Source organism: Ranitomeya imitator, chromosome 4, assembly GCF_032444005.1.
Source record: "Ranitomeya imitator isolate aRanImi1 chromosome 4, aRanImi1.pri, whole genome shotgun sequence".
Taxonomy (NCBI): domain Eukaryota; kingdom Metazoa; phylum Chordata; class Amphibia; order Anura; family Dendrobatidae; genus Ranitomeya; species Ranitomeya imitator.
This window is the reverse complement of record NC_091285.1, coordinates 476,695,150-476,708,561: the sequence shown is the minus strand read 5'-3', so window position 1 is coordinate 476,708,561 and position 13,412 is coordinate 476,695,150. Positions and strand designations below refer to the sequence as shown.

Here is a 13,412-nt window from a genome sequence, read left to right as displayed (position 1 = left end):
TGTTGCTAAAAGATAATTTTTGTGACTAAAAAGTTAAATGTTCATTTTTTCCTTCCATGTTGCTTCTGCTGCTGTGAAGCACCTGAAGGGTTAATAAACTTCTTGAATGTGGTTTTGTGCACCTTGAGGGGTGCAGTTTTTAGAATGGTGTCACTTGGGTATTTTCAGCCATATAGACCCCGTAAACTGACTTCAAATGTGAGGTGGTCCCTAAAAAAAATGGTTTTGTAAATTTCGTTGTAAAAATGAGAAATCGCTGGTCAAATTTTAACCCTTATAACTTCCTAGCAAAAAAAAATTTTGTTTCCAAAATTGTGCTGATGTAAAGTATACATGTGGGAAATGTTATTTATTAACTATTTTGTGTCACATAACCCCTTCATGACCCAGCCAATTTTGACCTTAAAGACCTTGCCGTTTTTTGCAATTCTGACCAGTGTCCCTTTATGAGGTAATAACTCAGGAACGCTTCAACGGATCCTAGCGGTCCTGAGATTGTTTTTTCGTGACATATTGGGCTTCATGTTAGTGGTAAATTTAGGTCAATAAATTCTGTGTTTATTTGTGATAAAAACGGAAATTTGGCGAAAATTTTGAAAATTTCGCAATTTTCACATTTTGAATTTTTATTCTGTTAAACCAGAGAGATATGTGGCACAAAATAGTTAATAAATAACATTTCCCACACGTCTACTTTACACCAGCACAATTTTGGAAACAAAATTTTTTTTTGCTAGGAAGTTATAAGGGTTAAAATTTGACCAGCGATTTCTCATTTTTACAACGAAATTTACAAAACCATTTTTTTTAGGGACCACCTCACATTTGAAGTCAGTTTACGGGGTCTATATGGCTGAAAATACCCAAGTGACACCATTCTAAAAACTGCACCCCTCAAGGTGCACAAAACCACATTCAAGAAGTCTATTAACCCTTCAGGTGCTTCACAGCAGCAGAAGCAACATGGAAGGAAAAAATGAACATTTAACTTTTTAGTCACAAAAATGATTTTTCAGCAACAATTTTTTTATTTTCCCAATGGTAAAAGGAGAAACTGAACCACGAAAGTTGTTGTCCAATTTGTCCTGAGTACCCTGATAACTCATATGTGGGGGTAAACCACTGTTTGGGCGCACGGCAGGGCTTGGAAGGGAAGGAGCGCCATTTGACTTTTTGAATGAAAAATTGGCTGCACTCTTTAGCGGACACCATGTCACGTTTGGAGAGCCTCCGTGTGCCTAAAAATTGGAGCTCCCCCACAAGTGACCCCAGTTTGGAAACTAGACGCCCAAAGGAACTTATCTAGATGCCTAGTGAGCACTTTAAACCCTCAGGTGCTTCACAAATTGATCCGTAAAAATGAAAAAGTACTTTATTTTCACAAAATTTCTTTTCGCCTCAATTTTTTCATTTTCACATGGGCAATAGGATAAAATGGATCCTAAAATTTGTTGAGCAATTTCTCCTGAGTACGCCGATACCTCATATGTGGGGGTAATCCACTGTTTGGGCACACGGCAGGGCTCGGAAGGGAAGGCGCGCCTTTTGACTTTTTGAATGGAAAATTAGCTCCAATTGTTAGCGGACACCATGTCGCGTTTGGAGAGCCCCTGTGTGCCTATGCATTGGAGCTCCCCCACAGGAGAAATTGGACCCCAGTAATTGTTGCGCAGTTTGTCCTGAGTATGCTGGTACCCCATATGTGGGGGTAAACCACTGTTTGGGCACACGTCGGGGCTCGGAAGTGAGGGAGCACCATTTGACTTTATGAATACAAGATTGGCTGGAATCAATGGTGGCGCCATGTTGCATTTGGAGACCCCTGATGTGCCTAAACAGTGGAAACCCCTCAATTCTAACTCCAACACTAACCCCAACACACCCCTAACCCTAATCCCAACTGTAGCCATAACCCTAATCACACCCATAACCCCAACACACCTCAAACCACAACCCTAGTTCCAACCCTAACCCTAAGACTATGTGCCCACGTTGCGGATTCGTGTGAGATTTTTCAGCATCATTTTTGAAAAATCCGCGGGTAAAGGGCACTGCGTTTTACCTGCGGATTTACCGTGGATTTCCAGTGTTATTTGTGCGGATTTCACCTGCGGATTCCTATTGAGGAACAGGTGTAAAACCCTGCGGAATCCGCACAAAGAATTGACATGCTGCGGAAAATACAACGCAGCATTTCCGCGCGGTATTTTCCGCACCATGGGCACAGCAGATTTGGTTTTCCATATGTTTACATGGAACTGTAAACCTGATGGAACACTGCTGGGAATCCGCAGCGGCCAATCCGCTGCGGATCCGCAGCCAAATCCGCACTGTGTGCACATAGCCTAATTCTAAAGGTATGTGCACACACTGCGGAAAACGCTGCGGATCCGCAGCAGTTTCCCATGAGTTTACAGTACAATGTAAACCTATGAGAAACAAAAATCGCTGTACACATGCTGCAGAAAAACTGCACGGAAACGCAGCGGTTTACATTCCGCAGCATGTCACTTCTTTCTGCGGATTCCACAGCGGTTTTACAACTGCTCAAATAGAAAATCGCAGTTGTAAAACCGCAGTGAAATCAGCAGAAAAACAGCGGTAAATCCGCGATAAATCCACAGCGGTTTAGCACTGCGGATTTATCAAATCCGCAGCGGAAAAATCCGCAGAGGAACAGAATACGTGTGCACATACCGAAACCCTACCCCTAACCCTACCCCTAACCCTAACCCTACCCCTAACCCTAGTTCTTACCCCAACCTTAGTGGGAATTTTTTTTTTTTTTTTTTTATTTTTTTTATTGTCCCTACCTATGGGGGTGACAAGGGGGGGGGGGGGGGGGGCATTTACTATTTTTTTTATTTTGATTCGGCGGGCGCACTGCACATGCGCCCGCCATTTTGGAAGATGGCGGCGCCCAGGAAAGAAGACGGACGGATCCCGGGAGGCTGGGTAAGTATAAGGTGGGGGGAAGATCAGGGCACGGGGGGGGGTGGATCGGAACACGGGGGGGTGGATTGGAGCACGGGGTGGGGGATCGCTGTGCAGGGGGTGGATCGGAGCACGGGGGGATCGCTGTGCGGGGGGGAGGGTGATCGGAGTGCGGGGGGGTTTGATTGGAGCATGGGGGGTGTGATTGGAGCATGGGGGGAGCGGACAGGAGGACGGGGGAGCGGACCACAGATCGGAGGGCTGGGGGGGGCGATCGGTGGGGTGGGTGCACATAAGTGTTTCCAGCCATGGCCGATGATATTGCAGCATCGGCCATGGCTGGATTGTAATATTTCACCAATTTTTTAGGTGAAGTATTACAAATCGCTCTGATTGGCAGTTTCACTTTCAACAGCCAATCAGAGCGATCATAGCCACGGGGGGGTGAAGCCACCCCCCCTGGGCTAAACTACCACTCCCCCTGTCCCTGCAGATCGGGTGAAATGGGAGTTAACCCTTTCACCGGATCTGCAGGGACGCGATCATTCTGTGACACAGCATATGCGTCACAGGTCGGATTGGCACCGACTTTCATGACGCATACGCTGTGTCACAGGTCGGGAAGGGCTTAAATCAATGTATACAGTCACTTACTATAGGCTGAACTGGATGGACAAATGTCTTTTTTCGGCCTTACTAACTATGTTACTATGTCACTTTGATATATATGCGGTACTAGGTAGATAGCCAGTGCGGTATGATGCACCCCGACGTGCGTTTCGGACGCCTGGCTCCTTCGTCATCCCCTGACGAAGGAGCCAAGCGTCCGAAACGCGCGTCGGGGTGCATCATACCGCACTGGCTGTCTACCTAGTACCACATATATATCAAAGTAAGTGACTGTATACATTGATTTAAACTAGCAGCACCTTATATATCTTAAGCTTTTTTGCACTTATTGCACTAAGCACTTTTCCACTACAGCACTTTAGTTGGTGCTCCTTTTATAAGCGCATTGCTATATATTTTTGCACATATAGGTCTTTTTTGCACATTTTTTTCAGATATACCCCCTGTTTTTTTAGTGCTATTTTTTCATATATTCAGTCCTTACAGGTATAAAAATATATATATAACACATATAATGGTAGCCAAATAGGTATGGGCACAAAATATTACATACATGTATATATAATGAAATTGTTTTTAATATTTAATTAATTTTAATATATTGTTACCATGCAATAAATAATAAAAATTAATCTATTTATATCTCTGTTGTGATTTGTATTTCTGACCTTCTACCATGCTACGAGCACGAATTTAGTGTCCAGTAGTGTTATACTACACTTTTGACACATTGGTCTGTTGGGGTACCTTGATTTTATACTATCTTATTTATATATTTTTATATATAATTTTTATTTGGTAGATTTTATTTGGTAGATTTTATATATATTATACCCTTATATATCTAGTGTGTTTTAATTATTTCTGTACAGTAAATAGGATTTATCCTGCCCCATTGCAGACAATTTGTTTCCCTTTTGAAGCTCAGGGTCCAGGAGCTGAGGTGCCATGTTTGATACCTCCAACAAAAGCCCCTTTCTGTTTGCAATACCGGTATATTCAGTTGCACCCCTTTGTTTTCACTTATTGATTATATATTTCCTTTACGGTTAACATTTCTTTTTTTCATCTTGCATTCCACATGAAAGCTGCTACTAACTCCATAATATTTAGGCAGTTTTCAGATGGCTTTATGCTGGTTTCATGTTAACATCGGTATTCTGGCTGAAAAATAATAAGTCGGTTATTCTTTTGAACGTCACCTGTCACTAGCGCTCAAAAAACTGAACATTTCAAAAAAAATCTCTGAGTTTCTGTGATTTTGCTGCTCCTTTCCTTTTTGTGCTGCGCCACTAGATAGCAGAATTATTGGCATTTGTTGCTTATGGAGCACATTATGTGAAATCTCTACTTTCTTTAGAGTCTTTTTTTTTTTTTAACCTTTTCTCCAATATTCTGCCAGTTACAGCTGATCTAACAGTCTCAGATGCTGCAGAGCTGTGATTGGCAGTCTTGGGAGAAAGGGGTGAAACTCTGGTCTCCGAGAATATTCTAAAGACGCAAAGTTGATTTGTAAGCAGAGATTTCACACTGTGCACTCCTAAAGCAACAAATGTGAATATGCCTCTGCAATGGAGTGAAGCAGAACAAATTGGAAAAAAAGTGGTAGAACTGGGGGTGGAGGGGATTTTTAAAAGGTATTACACTTTAATTTTATTGAAAAAAATGACAGGTTTTCTTTAAGAATAGCTAAAAATGATGAATCACATTTCCTGATTACGGTCCAAAATGACTTATCAAGATCATGTGAAAGGCGAGTGAGACAGAATTTATGAAGAGTTCATAAATATGCAATATTCACTAGATCACATCGTATAAACGTATCCAGCCTAATAAATACATTCCTTCACATTCCCTTTACTCCTAATCACTCGGATCAAACGATTATTTCAAGCTCAATCTTCAGTAAATTTACGTATTAGTACAGCTCACTTTGATTTTCTGAGTGTGGCTGATCATTATTGTGCTAAGTGAGGACAACAGAAGACATTTAAAACCAGATTTTTCATTTTCTGCTTTTAATGCTCCTGTTTGAGTGTAAGTGACATGCCGTTAATTAGAAATATTATGTTCTTTTTTTTTTCGCTTTTGTAAAGGGTCCTCATTATTCTAAAACTACTGGAATTGTCTCTTAGCAACAAATCATCCGGCAATAGCTAAATCACACAAAGCTGCCCATAAAATGATATCCAATGGAGCTAATCTCAGAAACAACATTTCCAATACGTTTCCAATAGTGCAATATGCAGCCTAGTGTTTTCTCACAAAAATACATTTGACAGATGGCTAAGGCTAGGTTCACATTAGCGTTTCTGTGCGCAGAGTATCATCTGCATGCGCAAACGCATGCTTACGCCTCCACATCATCTTGCGCATGATGCAAACAAAAATGCTGCGTGTGCATGTGTTTGAATGCATTTTGGCATGCGTTTGCGTTTTTTATGCCCATGGTGGAGGCAGTGACATCATTTTCTGGACGTGCGCAGTCTAAAGTATGCATGCGTATCGAACGCATGCGCACGCATGTCCTTGCGTACCAATGCCAGTAATGCAGGTTTTTTTACGCAATCGTTAACATGCGAAATATTTGACGGCTTAAAAAATGCAACATGTTGCGTTCGCCGGACACCGCGAAACGACGCATGCGTACTCAACCGCATGCAAAAACATGTCCCTGCGTAAACCATGTTAAAGATATGTACGCATGAGGATGTATGCAGATCATACGCTGCGCACAGAAACGCAAATGTGAATCCGGCCTAAGATACACCACACATTTTTGATCAATGGGTGCCCGACTGCTGGGATCTGTGCCGTTAGTTTTTTTTTTTTTTTTAATTTATTTAGCCTACATAGTGACTAGGATCTTGGTTTTCTGGATTATGATGTATGACAGACATTAGAACACGCACATCGCAGACTGTATTTAAGTTACTATAGTGTAAATCTGTGTGTATACATGGCTTTAGTACTAAATCTACATTTTATGGAGCTCCTGTGCATTGTTTCTAACACCTAACTCAGTTTTCTGATGCTTTCCTTTTGGATCAATGTAAGAAAACTTCTGCCATCTGTCTAACCTGTAGATGTTTAAAGGGAATCTGTCACCAGGATTTTACACTCCAGACTATATGTGCACGTGCCTCTCTCAAGGACAAATCCAGCAATACCTTTAGGCTGTGTGCACACGTTGTGGATTTTTCAAGTTTTTTTCTCGGTTTTTTTCGCTATAAAAAAGCATACATTATGCATCCCATCATTTAGAATGCATTCCGCCATTTTTGTGCACATGTTTCGTTTTTTTCACGGAAAAAACGCATCGCGGTAAAAAAACGTAGCATTAATTTTGCAGATTTTTTGCGTTTTTTGCTGCTATTTAACCCCTTCCCGACCTTTGACGCATACGCTGCGTCATGAAAGTCGGTGCCATTCCGACCCATGACGCAGCATATGCGTCATGGAAAGATCGCGTCCCTGCAGGCCGGGTGAAAGGGTTAACTCCCATTTCACCCGATCTGCAGGGACAGGGGGAGTGGTAGTTTAGCCCAGGGGGGGTGGCTTCACCCCCTCGTGGCTACGATCGCTCTGATTGGCTGTTGAAAGTGAAACTGCCAATCAGAGCGATTTGTAATATTTCACCTAAAAAACTGGTGAAATATTACAATCCAGCCATGGCCGATGCTGCAATATCATCGGCCATGGCTGGAAACACATGTGCACCCACCCCACTCCTCCGATCGCCCCCCCAGCCCCCCGATCTGTGGTCCGCTCCCCTCCGTCCTGTGCTCCGCTCCCCCGTCCTCCTGTCCGCTTGCCCGTGCACCAATCACACCCCCCGCGCTCCAATCAAACCCCCCCGCACTCCGATCCCCCCCCCCGCACACAGCGACCCCCCCCGTGCTCCGATCCACCCCCCCCGCACAGCGATCCCTCACCCCGTGCTCCAATCCTTCCCCGTGCTCCAATCCTCCCTCCCGTGTTCCGATCCACCCCCCCCCCCATGATCCGATCCACCTCCCCCCCCCCATGATCCGATCCACCCCCCCCCCATGATCCGATCCACCCCCCGTGCTCCGACGCCCCCCCGTGCCCTGATCTCCCCCCCCTTATACTTACCTGGCCGCCCGAGGTCCGTCCGTCTTCTTTCCTGGGCGCCGCCATCTTCCAAAATGGCGGGCGCATGTGCAGTGCGCCCGCCGAATCTGCCGGCCGGCAGATTCGTTCCAGAGTGAATTTTGATCACTGAGATAGGTTATATCTCAGTGATCAAAATAAAAAAATAGTAAATGACCCCCCCCCCCCCTTTGTCACCCCCATAGATAGGGACAATAAAAAAAATAAAGAATTTTTTTTTTTTTCACTAAGGTTGGGGTAAGAACTAGGGTTAGGGGTAGGGTTAGGGGTAGGGTTAGGGTTAGGGGTAGGGTTAGGGGTAGGGTTAGGGCTAGGGTTAGGGCTAGGGTTAGGGCTAGGGTTAGGGTTTCGGTATGTGCACACGTATTCTGGTCCTATGCGGATTTTTCCGCAGCGGATTTGAAAAATCCACAGTGCTAAACCGCTGCCGATTTATCGTGGATTTACCGCGGTTTTTCTGCGCATTTCACTGCGGTTTTACAACTGCGATTTTCTATTGGAGCAGTTGTAAAACCGCTGCGGAATCCGCAGAAAGAAGTGACATGCTGCGGAATGTAAACCGCTGCGTTTCCGTGCAGTTTTTCCGCAGCATGTGTACAGCGATTTTTGGTTCCCATAGGTTCACATTGAACTGTAAACTCATGGGAAACTGCTGCAGATCCGCAGCGTTTTCCACAGAGTGTGCACATACCTTTAGAATTAGGCTATGTGCACACGGTGCGGATTTGGCTGCGGATTCGCAGCAGTGTTCCATCAGGTTTACAGTACCATGTAAACATATGGAAAACCAAATCCGCTGTGCCCATGGTGCAGAAAATACCGCGCGGGAACGCTGCGTTGTATTTTCCGCAGCATGCCAATTCTTTGTGCGGATTCCGCAGCGTTTTACACCTGTTCCTCAATAGGAATCCACAGGTGAAATCCGCACAAAAAACACTGGAAATCCACGGTAAATCCACAGGTAAAACGCAGTGCCTTTTACCCGCGGATTTTTCAAAAATGATGCTGAAAAATCTCATACGAATCCGCAACGTTGGCACATAGCCTTAGAGTTGGGTTGGAATTAGGGTTGTGGTTAGGGTTAGGGGTGTGTTGGGGTTAGGGTTGTGGTTAGGGGTGTGTTGGGGTTAGGGTTGTGATTAGGGTTACGGCTACAGTTGGGATAAGGGTTAGGGGTGTGTTGGAGGTAGAATTGAGGGGTTTCCACTGTTTAGGCACTTCAGGGGGTCTCCAAACGCAACATGGCGCCACCATTGATTCCAGCCAATCTTGTATTCAAAAATTCAAATGGTGCTCCCTCACTTCCGAACCCCGACGTGCGCCCAAACAGTGGTTTACCCCCACATATGGGGTACCAGCATACTCAGGACAAACTGCGCAACAATTACTGGGGTCCAATTTCTCCTGTTACCCTTGAGAAAATAAAAAATTGCTTGCTAAAACATCATTTTTGAGGAAAGAAAAATGATTTTTTATTTTCACGGCTCTGCGTTGTAAACGTCTGTGAAGCACTTGGGGGTTCAAAGTGCTCACCACATATCTAGATAAGTTCCTTGGGGGGTCTAGTTTCCAAAATGGGGTCACTTGTGGGGGGTTTCTACTGTTTAGGCACACCAGGGGCTCTGCAAACGCAACGTGACGCCCGCAGACCATTCCATCAAAGTCTGCATTTCAAAAGTCACTACTTCCCTTCTGAGCCCCCACGTGTGCCCAAACAGTGGTTTACCCCCACACATGGGGCATCAGCGTACTCAGGAGAAACTGGACAACAACTTTTGTGGTCCAATTTCTCCTGTAACCCTTGGGAAAATAAAAAATTGCGGGCTAAAATTCATTTTTGAGAAAATAATTTTTTTTTTTTATTTTCATGGCTCTGCGTTATAAACTTCTGTGACGCACTTGAGGGTTCAAAGTGCTCACTACACATCTAGATTAGTTCCTTTGGGGGTCTAGTTTCCAAAATGGGGTAATTTGTGGGGGATCTCCAATGTTTAGGCACACAGGGGCTCTCCAAACGCGACATGGTGTCCGCTAATGATTGGAGATAATTTTCCATTTAAAAAGCCAAATGGCGTGCCTTCCCTTCTGAGCCCTGCCGTGCGCCCAAACAGTGGTTTACCCCCACATATGGGGTATCTGCATACTCAGGACAAACTGGACAACAACATTTGTGGTCCAATTTCTCCTATTACCATTGGCAAAATAGGAAATTCCAGGCTAAAAAATCATTTTTGAGAAAAGAAAAATTATTTTTTATTTTCATGGCTCTGCATTATAAACTTCTGTGAAGCACCTGGGGGTTTAAAGTGCTCAGTATGCATCTAGATAAGTTCCTTAGGGGGTCTAGTTTCCAAAATGGGGTCACTTGTGGGGGAGCTCCATTGCATAGGCACACAGGGGCTCTCCAAATGCGACATGGTGTCCGCTAACAATTGGAGCTAATTTTCCATTCAAAAAGTTAAAAGGCGCGCCTTCCCTTCCGAGCCCTGCCGTGTGCCCAAACAGTGATTTACCCCCACATATGAGGTATCGGCGTACTCGGGAGAAATTGCTCAACAAATTTTAGGATCCATTTTATCCTATTGCCCATGTGAAAATGAAAATATTGAGGCGAAAATAAATTTTTTGTGAAAAAAAAAGTACTTTTCCATTTTTACGGATCAATTTGTGAAGCACCTGAGGGTTTAAAGTGCTCACTAGGCATCTAGATAAGTTCCTTGGGGGGTCCAGTTTCCAAAATGGGGTCACTTGTGGGGGAGCTCCAATGTTTAAGCACACAGGGTCTCTCCAAACGCGACATGGTGTCCGCTATCGATGGAGATAATTTTTCATTCAAAAAGTCAAATGGCGCTCCTTCCCTTCCGAGCCTTACCATGTGCCCAAACAGTGGTTTACCCCCACATGTGAAGTATCGGTGTACTCAGGAGAAATTGCCAAACAAATTTTAGGATCCATTTTATCCTGTTGTCCATGTGAAAATGAAAAAATTGAGGCTAAAAGAATTTTTTTGTGAAAAAAAAAGTACTTTTTCATTTTTACGGATCAATTTGTGAAGCACCTGGGGGTTTAAAGGGCTCACTATGCATCTAGATAAGTTCCTTGGGGCGTCTAGTTTCCAAAATGGGGTCACTTGTGGGGGAGCTCCAATTTTTAGGCACACGGGGGCTCTCCAAATGTGACATGGTGTCCGCTAAAGAGTGCAGCCAATTTTTCATTCAAAAAGTCAAATGGCGCTCCTTCCCTTCCAAGCCCTGCCGTGCGCCCAAACAGTGGTTTACCCCCACATATGAGGTATCAGCGTACTCAGGACAAATTGGACAACAACGTACGTGGTTCAGTTTCTCCTTTTACCATTGGGAAAATAAAAAAATTGTTGCTGAAAAATCATTTTTGTGACTAAAAAGTTAAATGTTCATTTTTTTCCTTCCATGTTGCTTCTGCTGCTGTGAAGCACCTGAAGGGTTAATAAACTTCTTGAATGTGGTTTTGTGCACCTTGAGGGGTGCAGTTTTTAGAATGGTGTCACTTTTGGGTATTTTCAGCCATATAGACCCCTCAAACTGACTTCAAATGTGAGGTGGTCCCTAAAAAAAATGGTTTTATAAATTTCGTTGTAAAAATGAGAAATCGCTGGTCAAATTTTAACCCTTATAACTTCCTAGCAAAAAAAAATTTTGTTTCCAAAATTGTGCTGATGTAAAGTAGACGTGTGGGAAATGTTATTTATTAACTATTTTGTGTCACATAACTCTCTGGTTTAACAGAATAAAAATTCAAAATGTGAAAATTGCGAAATTTTCAAAATTTTCGCCAAATTTCCGTTTTTATCACAAATAAACACAGAATTTATTGACCTAAATTTACCACTAACATGAAGCCCAATATGTCACGAAAAAACAATCTCAGAACCGCTAGGATCCATTGAAGCGTTCCTGAGTTATTACCTCATGAAGGGACACTGGTCAGAATTGCAAAAAACGGCAAGGTCTTTAAGGTCAAAATAGGCTGGGTCATGAAGGGGTTAATGCATTAGGAAGCTCTGGAAAAAAAACGCGTCAAAAAACGCATGCGGATTTCCTGCAGAAAAAGTCCGGTTTTGTTCAGAAAAATTCTGCAGAAAATCCTGAACGTGTGCACATAGCCTAACATGGCCAAGTCCATTCTTCCATTCCTGAGAAATTTAGCATTTGAATTGATATGCAAATGAGACTTAAGGACTATGGTAGATCTGAAGCTTCTGTAACTCCAGCTTTGTTCCCAGTCCAGCTCCATTGCCAGCTCCTGCTTGACTGGCAGCTTCTATGCTCTGTAATTTTAGGCAAAAGAGCCAGGAGGAGACGTGGAATAGAGCTGGAGTGACAAAGGCTTCCGCTCTATCCAAGTTCTTAAGCCTCATTTGCATATCCATTCCAATGCTGATTTCTTAGTAATGGATGGACGCACTGATCATGTTAAGTAAGGTAATGCTGGACTTGCCTTTGCAATAGTTGCATGCTCATATAAATAGTAAACCACCGTGGGCCCATTTTTAAAAAGGGAAAAACTAATAGACCTTTTTAACAATGAAAGAGGTGATTGGAAGAACCGAGTGAGCCATCAGAGCTCTGAAGTAGATTTATGTAACGTTTTTCAGGACTTCAGGCTTATTCACACGTCCGTTTTCATATACAAGTGCGGTCTGTTTTGTTTCCGGATAGCGCTCGTCTGTGGGGCTGACCTAGTGGTCTATGCAGAAGACCTGTACGATATCAATCCGTATGTCTGATCAAACTCTGCAATGATAGTCTATGGGTCCGTGAAAAAAAAAAAAGGAACAGCACTCTGATGTCATCCGTTTTTCATTGACTGATTGAAGAAGGTGGAGACACTTTCTTATTTTTTTCTCAGTTATCTATTTTGAAAAGAAAGAAGTTTAATATGGCTTTAAAAAAACAATACTTTTTTGGTTTGCAGGTGAAATTACCTCCCATGATGGAGATTATCACTGCCGAGCAGCTCATGGAGTATCTGGGTAAGCAGAAAATGTGTGTCTAGAGAATTCTTACTGCTTTACTTGAAATTGTTTTGGCATGCAACTTTAGGACGCTTGGCTCATGTCGTCGAAGGGATCTTCTGCATTATACTGTCCCCATGAAGAAAAATGGTTACTATTTTGTATTGTCTCTAGTGTTGAGCGACCGTGCTTGGATAAGGTGTTATCTGAGCATGCTTGGGTGCTAACGGTATCTTCGGCATGCTCGAATGCTATGTTCGAGCACGCCGTAGATACTTTGTTAGCAGTGCTAACTCTGATCAGTGGAGGTCCAACCCTTAAAGGGAAGGTGCCATCCAAAAAAAAATTTTTCCCAGCAATTGAAAAAATGTAAAGAATTAATGTTTACATTTCCTTAAAAAATATAATTTGTTTATAATTTAGCAAAATATCAAAAATAACTTGAAAAGGTTTGGCATTTTCACTTTTAAACACTAGGGGAAGCAGCTACTGAAATTTGACAAAAACCTAGTGTACAATTAGCTCACAATACTGCACTGCAGTAAATATGGGCGGAGTCTGCTGACGTGTGTGATGTCTCCTCTCCTCCCCTTCTGGGTGTTTGCTAAGGGATAAGAGAGGATGATATTCAGGAACCCAGCGAGCAGCCATTTTGTTGGTGACTGCAGAGTTATACTGACATGTAGACAGTCACCAAGGATGGCAGGTAGCAAGGATTCTG

General features: G+C 43.3%; 1 protein-coding gene across 1 annotated transcript in view; it reads left to right on the top strand.

Moving 5' to 3' along the window:
• MINDY2 (MINDY lysine 48 deubiquitinase 2) overlaps positions 1-13,412 on the top strand; it is a 182,431-nt gene that overhangs the window by 31,698 nt on the left and 137,321 nt on the right. The window contains exon 2 of the mRNA XM_069765913.1: positions 12,652-12,709. Within this exon, the coding sequence (XP_069622014.1) occupies positions 12,652-12,709 (58 nt within the window). The remainder of the gene's footprint in view (positions 1-12,651; positions 12,710-13,412) is intronic.